General features: G+C 46.0%; 1 protein-coding gene across 2 annotated transcripts in view; it reads left to right on the top strand.

Moving 5' to 3' along the window:
• Window positions 1-23,103, top strand: part of ZNF638 (zinc finger protein 638) — a 61,909-nt gene that overhangs the window by 34,994 nt on the left and 3,812 nt on the right. The window contains exons 8-24 of one of the 2 annotated variants that reach the window (XM_038744588.1): window positions 275-412; window positions 1,200-1,258; window positions 1,573-1,628; window positions 2,710-2,784; window positions 2,886-2,954; window positions 3,589-3,629; window positions 5,992-6,120; window positions 7,833-7,961; window positions 9,108-9,149; window positions 9,604-9,744; window positions 10,237-10,362; window positions 11,841-11,878; window positions 16,676-17,918; window positions 18,594-18,659; window positions 20,135-21,146; window positions 21,334-21,405; window positions 22,012-22,350. In XM_038744588.1, coding sequence (XP_038600516.1) covers window positions 275-412; window positions 1,200-1,258; window positions 1,573-1,628; window positions 2,710-2,784; window positions 2,886-2,954; window positions 3,589-3,629; window positions 5,992-6,120; window positions 7,833-7,961; window positions 9,108-9,149; window positions 9,604-9,744; window positions 10,237-10,362; window positions 11,841-11,878; window positions 16,676-17,918; window positions 18,594-18,659; window positions 20,135-21,146; window positions 21,334-21,405; window positions 22,012-22,350 — 3,775 coding nt within the window. Of the gene's footprint in view, window positions 1-274; window positions 413-1,199; window positions 1,259-1,572; window positions 1,629-2,709; window positions 2,785-2,885; window positions 2,955-3,588; window positions 3,630-5,988; window positions 6,121-7,832; window positions 7,962-9,107; window positions 9,150-9,603; window positions 9,745-10,236; window positions 10,363-11,840; window positions 11,879-16,675; window positions 17,919-18,593; window positions 18,660-20,134; window positions 21,147-21,333; window positions 21,406-22,011; window positions 22,351-23,103 lie in introns of both variants that reach the window. The other variant, XM_038744587.1, reaches the window with a different exon arrangement.

Here is a 23,103-nt window from a genome sequence, read left to right as displayed (position 1 = left end):
CTGCTTTTTGATCGTGCTCCATACCTCAGTTTCGTCTTCTGCAAAATGTGGGTTAAGTGCCTGTTCTCCCTCTAGACTGTGAAACCGAGGCTTGCACCTCATCTGATCATATCTACGCCAGTGAGTGGCACATAGATGAGCGCTTAAGAATCACCACAATTGTCAATCTCCCAGTCTGTTGGCTCCCTCCAGTAACCAAATGGTGGTGAGGCCATGCCCGTCGAAAACACTCATCGTGTTTTTTAGTTGTAAGTGAACGTGGCTCTCATTTCAGGCCTACTTGGAAATGCATTTTAAGGAGGCGGTGACGGCAGCTGTCAAGTTCAGCGAAACCGAGCCGGTCCTGGTCAAGGGGAGACGTGTCAAAATGTGGGCGGCGGGAAAGAAGACGCTGCTGGCTCTTCCAGCCCAGGTAACGCTCCACCCCTGGGGCATCCGCTGCAGAGTCTTTTCCGAAATGGGGCATCATTGGGGTTCCTTTCTGCCAAGAAGTAGAGAGGAAATGAGTCATGCCATAGTCGTGTTTATTGAGCACTTACCGTCTGCAAAGCACTGTACCAAGTGTTTGGGAGAATACAGTATAACAGTAAGCAGATATGTTCCCTGCCCACTGCTTGGCAACAGCTGCTGCTGCTGCTGCCGCCGCCACTTGAGCCAAATGGGCAGCAGACAGGTGAAAGTGGAGCATAAGGATTTCCAAAATAAAAGGACACCGGGGAGTCCTTCGGAATGATACTGGGGCCCAGCGTGTCTGGAGTAGCCCGGTGGGCCGGGGCTCAGCCGTGTGTATTAACTTATGCCCTCAGAGAGACCCGGGACCACAGACCTTCTCGGGGAATCAAGTAGGGCAAGTGTACTTACTAGCTCCCCAGCGCAATCACAGTACTGTTTAAATATCTCTACTGAAATGGTGGGCAAAGGGATGGAGAACAGGAGTAGGGATGTCTCTCTGAATGGGGCAGGCCCCCAGGAAGCCCTAGAGTTCCTGGTGACTCAGCGGCCCCGCCCTTCTGTGGGATGGGAGCGTACTCTCACAGCGTCCAACGGGAGTGGGGATACAATCCCCGATTTTGTGATGTTATTGGGTGACAGAATCTGTGGAGAGGCAAGAGTCTTTATTTCCATTTTTAAATAGAGGCGGGTGTTTTCAGTTTTCAAATGAAGGGAGTATCATAAGCCTCATGTCCGTTTATTTACAGATCAGAATGGATGCGGATACAGTTACTTCCCAAATAAGAGACTTTGCACCGATTTTAAAGTAAGTGATCTGAATTAGAGGGAATCTTTTCGAGGAAGTCTGTGGAAAAAATTTTAATGAGCAGTCCAAGGGGGAATAAATTACTTTACAGTACACCAGCTCGGAGTCCACCTCCAGGGCCAGATTGGAGGGGTCTAGTTGGGGATGCCATCCAGCCGGATACCCTGGATTCAGTGGGCAATATTCAGGCGCTTCATTCTGCCCCTTTTAAACTACAGTAGAATACCTCTGGTCAATGGCCCAAACTTCCTCAAATGTGTGAAAATAAAGCAGTAACTCTGCTGTAATAACATTCTTTCCTTTCCTCCAACTAGAAAGGATACAGGCATTTTAAAGACGGTTAAATCTATGACTTCCCTGGCATCGACTGGTAAGTTTTGTAATATCTCACCTTATCCTGGCGGCTTTTTTAAGTTAAGTAGGGTGAGTTTAGAGAAGCAGCGTGGCTCAGTGGAAAGAGCCCGGGCTTCGGAGTCAGAGGTCATGGGCTCAAATCCCAGCTCTGCCAATTGTCAGCTGTGTGACTTTGGACAAGTCACTTAACTTCTCTGTGCCTGTTACCTCATCTGTAAAATGGGGATTAAGACTGAGCCCCACGTGGGACAACGTGATCACCTTGTATCCCCCAAGTGCTTAGAACAGTGCTTTGCACATAGTAAGTGCTTAACAAATACCATCATTATTATTGTACTTTCCCAAGCACACAGTAACCACTCAATAAGTCGTATTGGTTGATTGGTAACAATTATCTTAAAGCTGCACAGACACACCTACAGGCTCACACATGCTGCCTCCTCCCCGCCATTGAATCCAGACTTAGCTTTCCAGATGAGGGCAGTTCAGGCAAGTTGACCACTAGCAGGGCAAAACACTTAGTGAGCTGGGTTCCTGAAATGACACTGACCATGGCTGATTTAGGGAGAGAAAGGTTAATGTGACCGAAGTGCTTTGTGTACTTCTGGGGCTCTGGGTAGGCTTCCCCCCATTGGCCGCATACAGATTGGCTGCATCTTTCTCACCCTCCCACAGGCCTGCGTTTCCTACCCTTCCCCTTCCGCCACCCCCGAATTCTGCCTTCTGCTGTTTCTTAAACTGATTGCTGTGCCAGATGGTACACATGTTTCGGGTACTTGATTCTCATCTGTTTGTGAAATGAAGCGCTCCCTGAACGTGAGCTGGGGAAGGGAAGAGAAGAGCTGCATTAGATAACCCCCTAAAGCCTCTTCTACCCTTGGTTCCCTGATGTACCCCAAGCACCAGAGCCCTTTTTCAGGCAGTTAAGTCCACCCAAAGTTTGCTTTGCTAAACTCAATGGTAGTAGTCCTGAGGTGCTAGTCCCAGGCACTGCTCCTGAATACAGTAAACCCATTGCCTGTTAAAGGTTTAAACAAGCTTCTACTGAGGCTGTGTTGTAGAACCGACTGCTCTGTCCTTTTTGACTGTAAAACCAGGTCAAAAGAAGATTCCAGAAATGAAGAAGACAGATCTCAAAGCTAAGGAATCTCTAAAGCCCACTACAGGACCAGGTAAGCTTGAAATACTTTGTACTGTTGCCCCTGCCTCCTTAAACAAAATCTGGCTCATGTAAAATACAATAATCTCCCATTGTTTGTTTTGTTTATCAAAGAGAATCTTGTGCCGGCTGGCCTAGCCTCCTGTGACTCTAACAAACCAGTGGGGACTCTAGTAGACAAAGGTAAATAACTCGCCGTTTTGGTTATTTCCAATTCATGTTTGGCTTGAGTTGGATTTTGTTAGCCTACCTCCAAGTGTACCGAATAGAAATACTTCATGGAGGGAATACCAAAAACCAAGGGTAGTAGAGAAATAAAAGCATCTAGCAGCAGGGATAAAGTGCTTCGGGTAAATTCCTAGAAAGTTGTGACTCTCACCTGGCTCAAATGATGCTAGATGTCTGTTTTGTGCAGCAGATATTTGTAAATGGAGGTGGGCTCTCAACTTCCAGGTATGGCAAGGTTACTCCCCCTGTAGACTGTAAGCTCCTTTAGGGCAGGAATCCCGTCTACTACCTCTACTATAGTGTACTTTCCCAGGCGCCTGGTACAATCTTCCGCACACAGTAAGGGGTCAGTCTGTAAATCTGTAAATTCTAAGGCATCCTCAAGGTTAGGATTATGTTTAAAAATTCATTTTGAGAGAGAACAAAACAAAAAGCCTTTATTAAGGTAAAATTAGTTTGCAAATCTTTTTTTATAATTTTTATAGAATTGCACTTTTTCAAACATGTATAGAGCACATTTTATGGTTTATATGACAGATGTATACATTTGCTTAATCTTTACTTGTCTTTTTTTTTCTTCCCCAAAAAGCAGGTGCAGAGACCAATGAAAATGTAGAACCGGCCACTAAGGTCAGTCATTGTATTTTATAATAATAATGTTGGTATTTGTTAAGTGCTTCCTATGTGCCAAGCACTGTTCTGCGCACTGGGGGGGATACAAGGTAGTCAAGGTTGTCCCACGTGGGGCTCACAGTCTTCATCCCCATTTTACAGATGAGAGAACTGAGGCACAAAGAAGTTAACTTGCCCAAAGTCACACAGCTGACAAGTGGCGTAGCCGGGATTAGAACTCATGACCTCTGACTCCCAAGCCCAGCCTCTTTGCACTGAGCCAAACTGCTTCTCTCTTACGTTAACCAGTTCTGTTTGGGTTCTTCACAATGGCAAAAGTATATCTTTTGGGAAAGGAGATATTGCCAGGCCGTGAGCCCATAGCTAAGAAAGAGTAAATGATGATGATGATGATGAGGTTTATTAAGGACTTTGTGCCTAGTCTTGGAGTAGTTGCAAGAAAATCAGCTTGGGCACAGTCCCTGCCCACACGAGACTCACAGTCGGAGGGAGAGGGAATAGGTATTCTGTGCTCGTTTTATAGATGAGGAAGTGGAAGCAGAGAAGAGTTAAATAACTTGCCCAGGTCTTACGGCAGACAAGTGCCAGAGCTGACAGTAGAACCCAGTTCTCCTTACTCTGCCCCATGATCTTTCTACTAGGCCCAGGCAATAGCAAAGAAAGACTCCCTGAGAATCAAGGATTTTTAGGCATAAGTCCAACTTCAGAAAATTTGACAGTAATAATAATAATAATTATGGTATTTAAGTGCTTACTATATGCCAAACACTGTTTTAAGCGCTGGTGTAGATACAAGGTAATCAGGTTGTCCCACATGGGGCTCACGGTCTTCATCCCCATTTTACAGATGAGGTAACTGAGGCACAGAGAAGTTAAGTGTCTTGCCCAAGGTCACACAGCTGACAAGTGGCAGAGCTGGAATTAGAACCCACGACCTCTGACTCCCAAGCCTGTGCTCTTTCCACTAAGCCACACTAAATGTGGGTCCAAGCCTTAGGAGAAAAGTTCTCCCACAGGAACGTGTTCTCCAGCAGAGAACCTCACGTGGATAATCACGCTGTCAGGTTGAAAACTAGGGAACTAGAAATTCAGTTCAGACGGCAGACCTTTCTAGAGAAGGAAGCCCTATTACCCTTTTGAGTATCTTTTTCCATCTCACAGCCTTTCTATAGACCTGGTCTTCTGATCCTCTTCTCTCTCGCCTTCCCCACCTTAGAAGTTCCCCAGCCCGCTTAGAGCAGAACTCATTTGGTCATCATTTTTAGGGGGTGTTTTTGGGGCTAGCTCATGCTTTATTTATTAACGGAGGGAATGTTTGCTCAGCAACAGGCCGACTCACTTCAACACTAGACTGTTTGTTTTCATCAGATGGTGGAGCAGCAGGGACGGGAAGCGTGAAAGTCGGAAGGAGGGGTAGTAAGAAAGAGAATGGGTGTGGGGCAGTTTGGGGAGGGTGAGGCCAGAGATCTGATTTTGGGGGAGAAGTCTTCCCTCCATTCATTCATATTTATTGAGCGCTTACTGTGTGCAAAGTACTGTACTAAGCACTTGGGAGAATACAGTATAGCAACACATTGCTGCCCACAACAAACTCACAGACTGGCAGAGGTACTCTGGAGAAGAAGGGGGAAAGATAGTGATCGCTCTCCCTGGCCACACCCCCACCGCTCTTTACTGAAGCTTTGGGTCAACTTATTCCCTGCTCCTTTTGTTTCTGGACATTGTGCACAAACTCCTGGTACACGGCACAGGAGTTTTGAACAGCAGCTCCATCCTTGTAGCGTTAATGTGGACAACGGTAAATAAATCAGTTGTTCAATTACAGTGACCGCTTTAATCCTTAGGTTTAGGTTGGCAAGCTTATGATAAAAAGGAGTACTTTTGGTAAAAGCCTGCTCTTTGCGGGAATGTGCTGTAGAAAGCAGCATTTTCCTTGAACAGCTAGTCTAGACCAAAGCTCGAACTAGAACTGGACTGTGGTAAATAGATTGTGAGCCCCATGTGGGATAGGGACCGTGTCAGACCTGATTAACTTGCTTCTACCCGAGCACTTAAAACAATTCTTGTTACATGTCACTGAAAATGTACCATAGTCATAGTAGTGGTTTCAGGAGATTAATCCCACAGCAGGCAAGAGCCAGGATGAGAACACAGGTCCTTTGATTTCCGGGACCAGGCCTTTTCCTCTGTGTAAAGTAGCATTCTCAATAAAAAATAATAATTTTGCCTGCTGAAATGTTCTCCAATAACTGTCTACATTGGATGTAGCTCTGCCAGGATAATCACGTAATGTTTCTCTAGGTGATTTTTTTTTTTAACCATTACTTGACATTTTGCTTCCTTTTGATTTTATTAGCAGGAACTTGATATGTGTGTGGTCGTTGTTTCAAATTTGCCGGAAAAAGGATATTCCATAGAAGAAGTTTCTAACCTAGCAAAGCCATTTGGTGGATTGAAAGATGTTTTAATTATGTCGACTCATAAAAAGGTATGAGGAGACTGACCTTATCTGATTCACATTTTCGTGTAGCCACATGAGGCCAAGAAGCTTGCAGAATGTATGAATTGGAGGAAGGGGTTTATATAAAAAGGATTCCTAGAGTGGTATTATTTTTGGCTGGTAAGTAAAAAAAAAAAACCATAGTTCATAGGAGAATCATTCATGATGCCTAATGTGCTCTATAGAATGTTCATAGGGTTGCAAGTCAAGGAGGCTAAAATTAAACCAGTTCCAAGTACTGAAAATGGCAGTGTGGGGTTACGGGGCGGTCAGGCTCTCGGGTACCTGGTGCGGTTTACGGAGAGAAAAATGAATAAAAAGCCAGTTGCCTGTCTTGAAGTTCTATGTCTGTACAGGGAAAAATGAACTGTTAAAACATATGCATATAGTTAGCGTATCAGAATGTAAATATAAAGCCACTTATAGCAGGTTACCAAATATATACAGACATGCTGAGCCAGTATTAGAATCAGATGTTACAAGAATCATGGCCTAGTGGAAAGAGCACAAGATTGGGAGTCAGGCGACTTGGGTTCTAGTCCCGACTCTGCCACTCGTCTGCTGTGTGACCTTGGACAAGTCACTTCTCTAGGCTCCAGTTTCCTCATCTGTAAAATGGGGATTCATTACCTGTTCTCCTACTTAGTGTGGGAGCCCCACATGGGACAGGAACTATGCCTAACCTGATTATCTTGTGTCTGTCCCAGCACTTAGAGAAGCAGCGTGGCTCAGTGGAAAGAGCCCGGGCTTGGGAGTGAGAGGTCATGGGTTTGAATTACGGCTCCGCCACATGTCTGCTGTGTGACCTCGGGCAAGTCACTTCACTTTTCTGTGCCTCAGTTCCCTCATCTGTAAAATAGGGATTAAGCTTGTGAGCCCTACGTGGGACAACCTGATCACTTTGTATCCCCCCCAGTGCTTAGAACAGTGCTTAGTAAACGCTTAACAAATGCCATCATTATTATTATTACTTATAACAGTACTTGGTAAATATTAAGCCCTTAACAAGTACTACTATTATCATCATCATCATTATTAGGTGTATATGCAGTAAGGGCTCAGTAATTACCAGCAATTGATCAGGGGTAAGACAGTGATCAGCAAGAAAATTTTACCTCATCCTCAAACCCTTCTCCCAACTCTTCCTTCCTACCAGCCAAACTTGTCTCCTCAGAGCTGGCTGAGCATATTTTCAGATCTCAGGGTAGGGTTTCTGAAGGTGGTGCCTTCTTATAGAAGGCTCAAGACCAAAATCTCTAAGTATAGAGGTGGGGGTGCAGCTAGAGAGAGCCAGCACGGGTGAGCAGGAGTAAAATGGGCTTGGAAAGCCGGGGAGTGTAAGGTCAGAGAGATGAGCCAGTTGGAGCCTTTTATGGATTCCTCCTATCAGGAAACAGTTGAAACCGTATTTAGCCCCCATTTTCCAGATGAGGAATCTGAAGCACAGAGACGCTATGTGACTTGACCAGAGTCCCGCAGCGGGCAAGTCCCAGGATAAGAGCACAGGTCCTCTGACTTCTGGAACCAGGACCTTTCCTCCGTATACAATTGCATTCTCAATAAAGAATAATTTTGCCTGCTGAAATGTTCTTCTGTCAACATCTTCATTAGACATGGCTTTTCCGGGATAATCATATAATGTTTCTCTGGGTGATTTTTTATTTTTAACCGATACTTGACATTTGTCCCTCCTTTGAAAGGCATATATGGAAATCAGTAGGAAATCTGCAGACTCCATGGTTAAATTTTATACCTGCTTCCCAATGTCTGTCGATGGAAGTCAGCTCTCCGTAAGCTTGGCACCGGAAAACACTGATATAAGAGATAAGGTAGGAGGGAATTGGGGTTGCCAGAGCTGTGGGATTTACTAGAATTGGGAGATCTCTTTAGGTTTCCACATAAATTCAGTCCCCCGGTTTGGTTTTCAGCATTTCCAGTGGGTTTTTCCTGCAGCCAGTGTGATGCAGCCTGTCTGTTGCGGGTCACTCTAACATCGAGTGAGGGAGTCGGGGGAAGAGCCAAATCCCCATTCCTGGATTACCTGGAGACCTCTTCCTTTCCCCCTGAAAATTCCAGCTTCCAAGTATGCTCCCACATGAGAAGCAGGAGCTGACCAAAGTGCTTAGTACAGTGCCCTGCACACAGTAAGGGCTCAGTAAATACGATTGAATGAATGAATGAACCCTCCAGCGGGAAAGGCCTACCTCAAAAAAGGTCTGCCTGTAGAGTTGTGCTCCTGCTCCTTCCCCCGCTCCAGTTCCCAGTTCTTGGTTTCTGGCCAAATTCTCAATCATTTCACTGGAAACCCCCTTTGGCCAGGAGCCATTTTTATCCTTGCACGGAGAGATTTTGGGGGTCGGGAGGCACGGTTCCATGGTCCATGTTGGGCAAACCCACTGATTTCAGTCTCTGGGTGGAAATACTTGGGGCTGTCTTTCCGAGATAGAAAATTTTGGTTTTAAAGTTCTGAAAAACCAATGTTTGCTTGCCAGATTTAGAGCAGATCTATGATTCTTTTCTTTCCTTGTCAGTTTGTTGGGTTTTTTTTTTTTCATTTTTCTCTTCCAGCTTGTATTGCTTTCCAAATAATCCTTGGATCCCAACTACTCTGCATGCTGGCTCTGCCTGGTCCATAGCACTTGTGTATTTTGGCTCCCCCCGATCCCCAACCAGTCTGTTTTAGCTTTTAGACTCTCCCAGTACTGTTTGTACCCTTTGTCTGCTTTAAAGCAGAGTTGTAGGCTGAGCCTGAGGTAGGAAGGTTGAGTCTTGCATTATTTTGACAAGATACTTTTCCTGAGTTTCATGTCTTCCCCTCTCCACTGATTGGGAGCACTAGTTAAGTATAGTATGGATGGAATTCTGTTTTCAGCTGAAGAGAAAGTTTAAATAATTTATAGGTTAAATGACTGTGTGAAGTTGAGCAGTTACATCTTCAGCCTGCAATATTTTTATGTCTCTTTTTTTTTTTTCAGGAAGCGGTATTTATGGCTTTGATTAAGGAGTCCGATTCTAAGGTGAATGATGCATTTGGCTTTTAAATTCAACCCCCATTGAATTGTGCATTCATGTAGTGAATCTGAATACCGGTATTTAATTACTATATGCATTATAAAGACTAAACTTTTGGCCTAGTTTGTACACCTTGGGTTGTAATTGCAGTAAGATCGGGAGTAGACGTCTGTTCACCTAAGAAGCTCTCCTGGCATTGCCCCTTAGATTTGACCTGTAAATAACTGGTTTCCCCCAATATACAAAGAGTTATAGCTATTCTTAATAGAGGGTATTCTGATTATTTCACAGTGCAGTCAGATCTAAATTTCAAAAAGTTTTGTACTCTTGGCAGGAGAACATCTTATTCTCACCCTCGGGACAGGGTTTGGTCGGAGCTGTGTAATATGTTTTTCTTAGAAATTTGTTTGTCCATTGCAGTTTGCTGAAATCTGAGTTTTTTTCTCTTTTAATAACTAGGCAAATCTGGATACTATTTACAAGCAGTTTGTGCTTCTTGGTAACTTACCGGATGATGGATATTCTGAACTTGAATTAGTTTGCGTCGGTCTCCGTTTTGGAAAAGTGGATCACTATGTTGTGTTCAGTAATAAGAATAAGGTAAATTTCTCTTTGTTCGGTTTAAAGGTTCTCGGAGTTTCTAGTCAGTTTTTACAGGCTCATTTTATCTAGCAGTTCTTGGTGCCACACGAGTAGACTTTGGGGCATAAAACTGCTTGCTACAGTTTGGCAGTTTTCCCGAAAGGTTACCCTGTCATTTCCTTTGTTCTTGTTCTAAAAGCGGATAAAAGCAGGACCTATTTGCAAGCACCTTTGGAAGGTCGAGAACAATTCTCATAACTACAGGCTCAACTAGAACTTGACTTGGAAAAAATAAGACCATACTCAATACTTCAAAAAAACAAAAAGCAATTACAGTCCTGGACCAAAAAGTTGTTATCCCTTGATGTTATTAGAGTGCCTTTAGTGTGATGGATTGGGTGTCAATCGGAATTAATCTAGTGGGAGCATAAATTTCACATACTGAGACTTCATAGGAAAAATTAATATAGGTAACTGACCCCCCCTTTTTTTGCCTCCATTCCCCAAAAGGCAATCATTCAGTTGGACAGTCCTGAGTCTGCTAAAACAATGTGCAGTTTCCTACAACAATATCCTTTTAACCTGGGTGAAAAAATACTGACCTGTGCATTATCAACCAAGAAAGCGTCACCGAAGGTGAGAGGAAATCTTGAACGTAAACATTTTGTGGTCTTTATAACGAGGAAATGTGAGTCCAGCTTTCAGTGTAAGGTCTTAAGGCAGGTGCATATGACAAGTGGTGGGGGATGCGATCACTGTACAGAAGGTTCTGAATCTGAGAATGTGTCTCTCACCCTTCCTGAGATTTTTATTCCATGACCCAGCTGGTATCATTTATCCAGGGACCATAAAGTTAGGTCAAAAACGAATAACTTGCTGGCCAGGGCTTTAAGTGGGACAGTCTAATGGTGACCACTTCTAGAGCACGGAGTCTTGTTTTTGTCCGGAAGAGCGCTGGGACTCCTGGCCAGTTGGGGCAGGGAGGCCCTTTGATAATTGTACTCCTGGATCAGGGAGCTCCCTTATCTCAATGTCTGGAAATAGAGGGTGCTGCCACCCTGCCTGGAAGGAGGTTTCTCTGAGAAGTAGAGTATGAAGGACTCTGAAGAAAATTCTAGAAAAGGTTAAGGGGGTTGGGCGAGCGTTCTCTAATTTTACTAACCTGTCCCCCTTATTAGTCCTCTCAGCCCCCGCCTGGTTGTTTCTTGGGGAGGGGAAAACTAAGGAGGTAGACTGGGAAATGGAAAGGGAGACCTTTTTCATCCATGGCAAAATAAACCTCGCCTTGGAAGTTTAAGAACAAGGTCATCAGGAGTGCAAACATCGATACACTGAGTTTCTCCTCTCAGCCGGCAGGGCAACATAACTAATATGTTTCTGTTTGGTGACCTCATTTGACCTTTAAAACACCCCTCTGTGTCAGTCCTTTGCAATAAACACTCTGTCCCTTGCCAGACAAGCCCTCCTTCAGTCTGAGATCTGCAGCTGCGTTATTAGTGAGGTCCCGGAAGAGGCTGCTTCCCAGAAGAGAATGTTTGTTTTAATCCGAATTACCACCTCCTCCCAAAATGAACCTTCTCGGGTCCGAGCAGTACTTTCCATTATTCCGAAACAGATCTGCTGGGTAACACTTTTCCTGCATCGATATTGCAGGGTCTCCTGCTAGTTTTCCTAATTTCCAAACAGACCCAGCACTTAGAACAGTGCTTTGCACACAGTAAATGCTAAACAAAAACCATCATCATTATTATCATCTACCAGGTGAACCTTTCAGACATCAGTGTTGCCGTATCTCTTGTTCTTTTTGCTCCAGAATCCAGCTGAAGTAATTCTTTTCTTCTTGATGGTGACAGTTAGTTGGGGCTGCAGAGCCAGAAGAGGGTTTTGTGTAATGAGAATACATTGTAGAAACTTTTTTTTTTCTAATCTAATATTTATGGTGTAGTCAATCGGAACAGGTTTTGGTGAGCTTTTTTTCTTTTTTGCATGTGGTGAAGCCATATTTTAACTGATTGAGCGCTATTGTGAACTTAAGGTTATATAGCGAAGTTGATTTGGTCAGAAGTAATCTTATGTAGTTGCTATATTAAATGCTGCATGGAATTTTGTTGCAGGTTCAAGTTATAAAAGAACAAGAACAAAGAAAAGAAAGGTACGCCAATTTAATTTCCTTATCCGGTATTCTATTTTGAAAATGAAATTTTGTCACTTGGCAAGCACCGAAGTTTAACTCGGTGTTATTTATGGCGTGTGGTTGTGTGTATGTGATTTTCTGTCGAAAGGGATACTATGAGTAATGTGGTTAAGTTTGCTGGGGAAATTTGGAATTGTCTGAATGCACAAATAAGGATTCGAATTGAGAATTTAATGTATTTTAAGCATTAATCACACTGAGCCGGGTTGTATTTCATTCTTTAGGGAGCTTTAAATGTTGGCACTGCTTTTCTTACAGAGTGTTTCAGCAACATTTCAGTACTTCGTTCTGTCTTTGGATTTGTGTGTTCTCCTCTATGCTCACTGCCGTGTAAGCAAAAATGAATAATATTCAAAATATTTTGATTTTTAAAAACCTAGTATTGAAATAAGAAAGTCCATTTTTCTCCAGCTCTGAAATGGAAAAAGGACTTTTCCTCCTTTTAGACAGATCTGACTCGGGACTTCTCAGGTGTGTCCATTCATAATTTGTAAGCTTTAAAAAGCTGTTTTGGAATGTTCTCTTAATCTCAGTTATTATTAGGGTGGAGAATGCAGTGTTTGTGGGAAAGGGAAAGAGCATGATTTTTCCATAGTATTTCTGTGACAGACTAGATTAATTTATTCATCTGATTAAGTAGGCTTTAAAACCTTGATTATTTGTTTCACCCACCTATATTGTGAGCTTTGATGTACACGTGCTGTACTTAATAATGGCATATGCCTATGGCAAAGAAATCGTATTGCTTCTGCTTTGAGTGAATCACTTTGAAAAGGTTTTTCGTGGAGGCCTATTAGTCTCAGAATACCCCCCAAACCAAACAAGCTGGAGAAAGAGGAGGCCGTTCCCTGAAAAATCAGACTCAGAATTGGTGGCCAGGAGTACGTATAGCATGTCGAGAGCTTTTTTTAAAAAAACTGTCTAGTCCCAATGGACTGTTTTCATATATTAGTCAGGCTGTATTCCAGGCTTTTAGAACAGCAGCATGGTGTAGTGATAGAGCACGGGCCTGGGAATCAGAAGATCATGGGTTCTAAGCCTCGCTCTGACACTTCTCTGCATAGTGACCTTGGGCAAGTCACTTAACTTCTCTGTGCCTCACTTACCTCATCTGTAAAACGGGATTGAGACTGTGAGCCCTACATGGGACAGGGACTGTGCCCAACCCAGTTTGCCTGTACCCATCCCAGCGCTTAATTACAGGGCTTGGCACATAGTAAGCGCTTAACAGATACCATAATTATTTTAAACTTACCCTTCTTTTGCCATGGAAATAATGCCCTCAGTAACAGCATCAGTTGAATACCCAGGATGGCCAGGCCTCATTATGTGAGCTTTGTAAATAACAGGCCCCCATGCATAGGACAGGCAATGGAAAAAAAAAATCTGACCCCTCCCCTCCCCCCACCAAAAAAACCTTTCCCTTTCGTAAATGAGCCATGAAATAGTCTCAAAGTTTCTGCTTGGCAAATATCTACATTAAGATAAAGTATATGCCTGTATTGAAACAATCTTTTCTCCCAGTTTTATGTTCCCTTTCTCTCCATTGTCTCGCATTTTTTGAAAGAATGCTTCTAAGTAGCTGTTAAAACTTCCAAATACATTTGGGAAATGTCCTGGGCCACAAGCTTCCCTCCCTTCCTGTCATTCAGTTTGTCCAAGGAGAGGCATGGGAAAGGAGTCGTTTGGGTGAAATGAACATGGGTGGATTGTATCTGGTTTTGTGACTGGTTGAGGTAAGCTTAAAGAACTATTGGAATTTTCTCAGTGATTGTTGACCCATCCAAGGAGAACAGCTTGTATAAATGTAGGCCTTTTGGTAACGGCAACAGTAAACCCAGGAGAACAGCTCGAATGGATGTATTTGCTTAGTAGGGTTGGGTTTATTTTTTTGTTTTATTTTTGCTTTTTTCAGCATAATATTGATGAGAGGATCCTGGAGCTGAACTTGTCGTCATTTTGTTGGTTAAAACCGATCAAATGCATGGCACTCGATCTTTGTTCTTCCTAAAGTAGCCATTTCCTGTGGCAGGTTCCATTATCTTCTCACCTGAACCCCGTTATATGTCTGTGGTACTTGTTAAGCGGTTATTATGTATCAAGCCCTGTTGTAAGCATTAGAAACCTTCTAGCTGGTTTTAAGCTAATTCAGTTTTGAAACTACCACGGAGAACTCAAGTATTTTCCACCAAACGTTGTAGCAAGTGAGTTCAGTATCAAAAGCGACAGGAATCTGTAGGTTTTAATCTTTGGGGAAAGCTTTTGTTTTAGTGGCACCTTCCTGATAACGATTTTCTCGGCTTTCAGTTTTTTCCCTTATGCTTGGGATTATTTTTCATCACTCGAATTCTGTTACTGCTTTCCTTTGAAGACCTGGCTGTGGATTCGTATTGATAGCAAGTTCACTGACTTCAAAAAACTGGCCAGTCTCATCTAGTGATCACCACACTAAGAGAATTCTTTAGCCAGTCAGGTTCTGGAAACTAATCGCAGGAGATTGATTTCTAGAGAGAATGGCTGCTTGCATCTGTGGGTTACAACATTAGAATTACTGGAAACATAAGCCTGAGCCAAGATGGGAGCAGCCTATTGCATTATATAGCGGGTCAATAACTTTTATTTACGAATGTCACCTGAGGTATGCAGTCTGTTGAAGATGACAACTTTTCTTGTTGATGGACATGTCACAGAAAAAGAGAACTTTTGATCAGCCGCCTTCATTGTAACCCAGTGTACCCTTGCCAAATGTTGTGCAACTTCCTGTGGGTTCACATATTGCCCAATACTTGGGAAGGGAAACCAATCCTTCTTCCCCTGTCCCCCCGCCCATCAATTGGGAGGGAGCCTCGTGATCAGAGCCCAACTCAGAGGCCTTCTTGGATGGCTATTAAAGCCAGATTGGCGGCTTTGTGCCTCGCCCACAAGCATTTTTAGACTGGTACTGAACTGGTCGTGCATGTTAGGGTGGGAAAGATTTAAATTGTGCTAAATGAACTCCGTGAAACCCTTGCAGAGCTAAAAGGATTTGATTTCTCAAATCATCATGATGCGAGGTCTGTGATTACTGGCCTCATATGGAAAATGGAGATTAAAACTGAGCCCCAAGTGGGACAACCTGATTATTCTGTATCTACCCCAGTGCTTAGAACAGTGCTTGGCACATAGTGAGCGCTTAATAAGTACCATAATAATACTAATAACCGGCAGCTGTTCTTAAGATCTGGGAAATATGTGCTCCGTGCCATAAGGTTTTATTTTTTGAAGAAGGAGGATGCAGTGAATGCAGCCGATGGGGCCGAGCGAGATTTTGGTGGTTTCTCGAGAGTCTGAACCTCCATCCTCCTCTAGGGGAGGACTCACCTAGATGAGCCCTGACCATTGGGAGCGCCGCTGACCGGGCGCTCCGGTGGCAGAAGGCCCCAAGACTGGTCCCTGATCCATGCAGACCCTCTGAGATTGTCCCTTACTGATGGCCGAGGACCCTGTGTTCTCTTTTGCCCATGTGGGCTCTGAAGCAGACTTTTGAGAAGCATAGAACCACCAGCAGTCCACCTCCTCTCCCCCCGCGCTTCTGGAAAGGGTGGTTTTCGCTCTTTCGGCAACTCTTGATGGGCACGCCGCGTGTCCTTGCTTTGGGTGCTACCATTCCCCAGCTTACCATTCTAATATGTGTATGTGTGGCTGCCGCGCCTTATTTTGATCACCTTCGTGTTGGGCGATGTCTTCCAGAACTGACCGAGGCTCCTCTGGTGACCGGGTGAGATAACTCGTGGTTTGTGGAGCCTTGGTGAAAGTGGTCCCTTCCTCTCTGTCTCAGGAAAGTCCAGGAAGATTCACAGAATTGCACTTCCTTTGTTTGTGTGAGGTTTTTGGAAGGCAGCGGGAAGATCAGCCTTGTTCTTAACGTGTTAACCAACTTGGATATTTGACACGACCGACCAAGAGGACCTAATGCTTATCTTCATTTTCCTTCCTGAGTAAAGTCAGCAGCTTTACCCCAGGTTCTTGATGGTGGGCTCTCACGGGTAAATCTGATCATTCCCAAATTGTCTTCATCCATCTCCCGAGCGTCTGGTTGGGCATTTTGTCCTGTGCCAATCCATACTTGGGCTTCAGGGCCTCGGGAGTTGAACTCCAATTCGTGCTAGGTTCGGCATGTCGGAAAGGAGGCGATCAGTCTGAACGATTGAGTTGTATTTGGCACAGCTCAGCTTCTTCTCCCCTTTCCAGCCTCCAGTTCTTTCTCGGAAAAGGACCTTTCCCAGGTGTGGTGTGACATTAAGACAATAGTCTTCCCTTTGGTCACCACTCCTAAGGGCAAGTGACTACACAAATTTGAAATGTTTTTACCAGAGGAAAAACTGTCTCATATATGCAGTTTACCTGTATATATGCACAGGCGGCCTCCTAAATAAGTGATAAGCTTGAGATTGTCTGCCCTTCCCAGAGAGGAGAGCACCAACAGAAAAGTCTTAACCTGCACGCGATTCTCTTTGAATGATAAAGAATCTCAGTGCTCAGGGCATTTGTCTTTTATTTCTTTTTAAAGGAAAGTAAATTTAGTGCCTCAAATATCTTAACCATTTTAACGCTGATAGGCTAGATTTCCCAATGCTAGTTACAATGCATCAGGAAATCCAAACCATCGGCGTCAAGAGGGTTATCTATTACTGTTGAATTCTCATCATAGTTTGATTTTTTTTTTTCTTTTTTTTTTTGTTTGTTTCTGTGTTTTTTGTTTTTAAACACCTTTAGCCCTGGCTTGAAAAACTATCCCGTTGGAACAAGCGAGGTGCAAACAGCAGCTGATAAATCTCCGGTAAACCCTAATGTGATTAAGAAGGAAGTGAGCCCCCCAACCAACATCCAAATCCTCCCTTTCGGGCTGAACACTGAATCCTTCAAGGGAGACCCGGAAAGAGCAGCATGGGACTCTGGTTCTGCTTCCAGGCCAGTGGGAGTTGAACAATACATGAGGGAGGTCGAAGTGGAAATAGCCGACTCGGCATCCATTTTGGCCAACATTGGATTATCCTCTGAAATTTGGAAGGAGTGTGGCGCTGATTTTCACAGTGAAGACTTGCTGACTGGTGACTATGATCTAGTGTTCTCCCCGTCTCCTAACCTGTCCCTTGAAGGAAAGCCAGAAGAGTCCTCCTGTGAAAAAGACTTCTTCTTTACGGACCAGCCTAGAATTTTGCCATCCCTATCTGATGAAGGTGCAGTAGAATTTGAGGTGCCCGGAGTGATAAGGGAAGAGTTTCCCCTTATTTATTCTGGGATCTCGTTGGAGGGGATTTCTATTGAGGACGAACAGGCAGTGAGCAATCCAGAAACTCCCGAAAAAAGCAGTGACCCAGAAGGAAAGGAAGAGGACAGGGAAGACCTTGAGGAAGCCAGAACTGAGGCCAAAACGAGTCTGGACACAGGGGAAGAGAAGTCTGAAAAGAACGAAGCCAAGGCACACCCGGATATGGTGAAGCTCGAAAAGATGGTATTGGGGATGAGAGAGACGGCTCCATGGAGCCCCACGACCAAGACGTGCCAGGCCAAAGGGACGTGTCAAGCACAACCCAGTGAGGTTCCTAAAACAGGCCCCCAAGTTGTAGCCCCTGTACCCAGGAGCAAAGTCAGCTCCAAGGCCGTCCTCGGCTCCCCAAGCCCATCGAAGGCAAGAGTCGTCATTCAGCCAAACGAGACCAAACCCGAAGAACCGAAAGCCTTCTCCAGGCCTGAGCTGAGAAGTCGACCGATTGCCGAGAAGAAACTCTCGTCCAAAGAAATGGGTCCCCTTCGAGCCGGTGGGGGCCGGGCCAGCCTGACGGGGAGCAGTGGCAAGGCTAAACTCAGTCTCAGCCCGACTGCCGGAGGGGGCGGCCGAAAGAGCCCGATTCAGCAAGACAAGGACTCTAGAGTGGAATGTAGGGGTAGTTCAAAGCAGTCTCAAGAAAGACAGACTAGATCTGCCATCGTGAAGATGGATGACTTCAGCAATAAGGTGAGAAGGGCAGGAAGGCCGATGAGGTGTAAACTGCCCAATAACTCAGCTTCTCCAAGCAACCATGAGACTCTTTCTGCGTTGCCCTCCTCTTTCACTCCACTTCTCCCCTCTCCCTTACCCCCTTCTCCCCTTCCCCTCCCCACCCCATCCTTATAAACTCTTCCCCTGATTCAGACAAGCAGGCATGCTGGGAGAATCAGGATGGCAGGGAACCAGTTACTCTAGGTGTATTGAAGCTTGTCACTTCTGCGGGTATGAAAATGTGTTTCTTGGATAACATACCTGCAGGAAGATTACCCTCTCTCACCACGACTGGCGTGATGGGTCCTGACTTGTACTTAATAGTATGTTGCCGAGTGGGAAGACCTCGTTTTTTTTTTCTCCTTTTGTGAGCGGAAGCCTCCTTTGTCAAGTTGTAGGTCAACCCACACAAGCCTCTATTGCTGGAGAGAAATAAGGAGACCAAGAAACGTGCTGACGTCACGACAGCTGGGCTCAGGTGATGCCGGTGCCGGCCGACTCAGGCGTTCCAGCAGTTCACTCCACCTTGACCACATTGGGGGGTGGAGGGGGGAACGCTTCCTCACTTGACGATCTGGTGGCGTGTTGAAATGCAATCTGGTTGTCGCCTCATATGTTCTGTTTTACTTCCTCATTTGTTTGCTCTTTCAGGCTCCCGCTGGGCGAAACGCCAAGAATCTGAAAACCACCATCAGTAGAAATGTCCAGCCTAAAGAGGTAAGGCAGCCAAACGGTGAAACGAGGCGGAAAGGTTGTGGAGAGAGACGAGGGGTTAAGAGGCCAGCTATTCTTTTCCAATTTTTCGACCTTACCTTAAAGAGGTCAAAAACGATCCGTCTTAGAACTTAATTGGAAATAGGGCTACGAGCTGTGAATTCATCCAATGGTATTTTGAACGCTTACTGTGTGCAGATTTGGGAAAGTACAGTAAGTCACCCGAGCCGATTTTAAAAGACATAGCTATTATTAAAAGGGGAGCTATTACAAAACAAATGAATTTACCAGTCTTGGCCAAAGTCACAGATTGAACGGTCTTTAAAGCACCTTAATCCTCTTTTAGAGTTGGCACAGTCTGAAACCCAGGTTAGAGTTGTGTAGCCCAGTGACAGACTACTGGATTATAAAACTGAGTTTGAGGATCACCATTTTCCTTTGGGCTTTTTATCATCATCATTTGTATTTATTGAGTGCTTTTTATCTGGGCCTTTGTTTTCCATGTGGGTAGAAAGGCCATCAGTTAAACCATCACTCCCATGGCTGGGAGCGGTTGCAAAGATGTGTCTGCCTAGATGTGTTCTTGCACTGAACTGCAGGAGTTTAATAGTTTCTCTAGGAAGACAGAACTTTGACAAGATGAGACTTCACCACCATACTGGCCGTGCAGTCATATTGGGTGGTTTCGGAAGGGCGGTGGAAGACGAAACCAGCATTTTGGCTTCCTCATTTTTTGGTAAAAAATTTGGTCTTGGAACCCCAAACTGCTTAAATTACTCTAGCTGGGCTTTATCCTGCATAGAACCAGTCTGAGGTACTGGGAATATGACCTTTCAAATCTCCAGTTTTATTTACAGCACTGGAACAGCAATCACTTCTATTTTTTTTCAATAGCTCAAAGCAGTTAACCCACTTCTCAAAACACCAAATGAATACAGAGAATTTATCTGCTGTGTGACCTGGGGCAAGGCACTTACCTTCTCTGCACCCTTTCCCTCATCTGCAAAATGGGGATTAAGACAGCCCCACGTGGGACGGGTTCAGTCTGATTAGCTTATATGTACTCCAGCACTTACTACAGTGCCTGGCCCAGAGTAATCACTTAATAAGTACCATTAAAAGAAAAAAGAAAGTACACACAACTCTGGTGTTGTTGGAGACCTGGGTTTGGTTACTACGAGTGTTTCCTCAGTAAAGCTTTTATATCATGACTAGTTGGTGGGGGCGGCCGGGGGAGTCACCTAGAGACGGTTCATTGGGAAAGGCTCTCAGGCGGCGTCCAACCTGATTAACTTGTATCTACCTCAGTGCTTAGTACGGTGCCTGGCATCGTAATAAGTGATTAAAAAATACCATAGAGGGGGAAAAAAGCCCCAAGATTCTAGAAATGTTGGCCTGTGTAGCCTAGGGCATAGCATACTCCTGGAGTCTCCCGGGAATCCGATAGTCAGTTATGGCCCTTCTTTTGTCCCTCACAGGAGGAGGAGCTCTTCCCATTTAATTTGGATGAGTTTGTTACGGTGGACGAGGTGATAGAAGAGGTGGATCCTCCCACGCCAGCCAAGATTCCTCCGCCGAGAGGGAAGAGGAAAGAGCCCCCCAAGAACACCCTCTCCCCCGAGCTCGGCTCGAAGAGGCGGAAAGAGAAGAGCTTGGGACCCCGCTTGGTGGAGAGCGAGCTTTCCTTTGTCACACTGGATGAGATCGGGGAAGAGGAAGAGGCCGGGCCGCTGGGACCCGGGGAGCCTCCCATCGGGGCGGTGGGCGACCCGCGAGCCCTGGTCACCGTGGACGAAGTGATCGAAGAGGAGGAGCTGGTCCCGGAAGCCGGTCACCCCCATTCCCTGGTCACTCTGGATGAGATCATCGAGCCGGAGGACGGCCCTTTGCGCTGTGGGGCCAAGACCGGGGCCCTGCCGTCGGCGGATGACGACGAGGAGCGGGAGCCATTGGTCACGGTGGATGAGATCGGAGAGGTGGAAGAGCTCCTTTTAAGCGAGTCGTCGGCCCTGAACCTCAACCCCTTCAGCCCCAGGGGCGAAAGGGATGGCAGTGGGAGGGGCCCCTTGGACTTCCTTTCGGCTGAGCTGCCCGAAGACCCCACTGCCTTAGTCACCGTCGACGAGCTCCACGAGGACAGCATATTCCAGCCTCTGGTCACCCTGGATGAGGTGACGGAGGAGGACGAAGAGTTTCTGGAAGACTTCAACAGCCTGAAGGAAGAACTCAACTTCGTGACTGTAGATGAAGTCGGGGAGGAGGAGGAGTGCGAAAGTAGCATCCCGCTGGTCGGGGCCCAGGAAGTAAACAGTTCCGCTGCAGAGCCAGAGCCCTGGGAGCGGGCGGATGCGGCAGATCTAAAGGGCAGAAGGAGTACCGCTTCCCTTGGTACACCGCAGGAGAAGCCGGAAGTCGCTCACAGCAGAGACCTGAGAAGTAAGAAGGCGTTGGAAATGGCGCCCCAAGCAGAGATTGCCCAACACCCGGCAGGTAGGAGCATGGCAGGCTCCCTTCCTATAGAGGTACTAGCGGGGGAAGGTCAAGTTCTCCAAATGGACACTGCCCCGACCGGATTGGCTCTTGGGAGTAGCTTGTTGGCCATCTTGCGGGTTTCAGGCACTCTTACCCCAGTCGTGATTGTAAAATATGAATCCCCCAATTTTTTTCTTAATTACAGGGCCCTGCTTGCGCAGGGCTGGAACAATTCAGGAGAGTGAGCCGAAACCGGAAAGCAAGCCGCAGCCTCCAGGTGAGAATGTCTTCTGTCAGGTTTTAACTAGCGAATGAGACTTTCAAATCCTTCTTTTTTTCTTCTCTTTTTAAAAAAAAAATAAAGGAAGGACACCTGTTTTTAATCTAAAGAGGATCATTTGGACAAGCAGTTGTTTTTGTTCTTTCTCCCCCTAAGATTTTTAGAATGGGTGGGCGTAGCAGGACCGGTTTTCCTGACATCTTCCCCTATCCATTCCTCTCCCTTGCGTAACCTTCCAATTTCAGCATGTGCGGCCTCTGGGAACTCTCAGTTATTTTTGAGTCCCGAGAGGCTGGAGAGGTGGAGCATTATTTAGCTGCAGCACAGCCAGGCGGTAAGGAGTAAGAGGCCCAGCAGAGAGCGCGGCAGAAACTGCCAGACGAGGGAACGGGAAGATCCATTTGCCGGGAGTTGTGTGGAGGGTTTGTTGGTGGTCCTCTGCCAGGGCTGACTGCTGTCCAGCACCAGAGCTTGCTTCTCCCCGTTAGGTCGTTGCGTCAGGGCCGGGAGGTGGCCGGGATTGTTTGAAATGCCGTTCCCCCCTACTGACATTTATAAATTCTCTGTAGCCTCAGATGACAAATGTACCTCTTGCCTTTAAAGCTAAAACCCCGGCTAAGAGAGGGAGACCTAGGAAAAGGCCGTTGCCTGAGGATGCCTCCGCGGCAGAGCCGGCAAAGCCCAAAGAGGACCCTCGGGCTCCTGTGGCCAAAATGGAGCCCGCGGCGGATATCCCGGCCCCCCGTGACTGTCGGTGGCTGCCCTCTGCCCTTCCGGCAAAGGGGAAGAACACAAGGAGAAGTGTGACTGTCCCAGAAGCAAGTAGTCAAAGTGAGGATGGGGCACGGCCTGCCATGAAGACGGATCCAGGTGCAGAGGTGCATCCTCCCAAGGCACAGCCAAAGGGGGAGGAAAAACAGCCACTCGGGAAACCTGGGAAAGGTAAGGGCTGGGGAGGGAGAGCTTTGGCCATCGCCTCCAGACCCAGAATGGGACCTTCCCCTCCCTGAGTGCAGCCCTCGGAAAGGGTTTTGGGCTCGGGTGCTGGTTGAGGGACCAGGGGGTACAAGAGACTGGGTTCCCCAGGATAGATGGGACCAGTCTCGCTGCCAACTCCCTGCCTGGTGCGTTCTTCTTGTAAAGCGATTCTGCCACTTGAGCGGGGAAAACCTGAGCGCCTCAGATTCTCTGCTCTCCAGATCCCAGGTATCTGCAGATTTGGTGGGATTTTTCCGGACCAGAGCGGGGCTTTTTACTGTGACAACCCCTCCACCCCATCACCGCAGCTTCCAGCCATTGACTGACAAGAGGGGTTGGGAGGAGAAATTTTCCACCCTGCTCTGCGGAGTGTCAGGCTCCAATGGCCACCCCTGCTGCCTGGATAACAGGAATCTTTTGGCCCAGGGTCTGGTCCATCTGCAACAAAAAAATTTGGTTTGCGAGTAATCAAGGCGTTGTAATGGAAGCCTCAACTCCTCACCGCAACGCAGAGGGAATGGAAACTATAGCATGGTTGGTGGGGTGTGTTCTTCCCTGTGTGGGCAGTGGATGGGGAAGGGACAAGTATTAGGTAGGAGGATTAAGGCGGCCTGAACGGGACTGATAAAAGGTGGTGAGGCCTTGAAATACCAGCCTAGATGGGCTGAAATAGCAGGAAAGGTGATCAAAGTTTGAGAAGACTTGGAGTTTAGGAAA

Source organism: Tachyglossus aculeatus, chromosome 4 (genome assembly GCF_015852505.1).
Source record: "Tachyglossus aculeatus isolate mTacAcu1 chromosome 4, mTacAcu1.pri, whole genome shotgun sequence".
NCBI lineage: Eukaryota > Metazoa > Chordata > Mammalia > Monotremata > Tachyglossidae > Tachyglossus > Tachyglossus aculeatus.
This window is presented reverse-complemented; position numbering and strand designations above follow the sequence as displayed.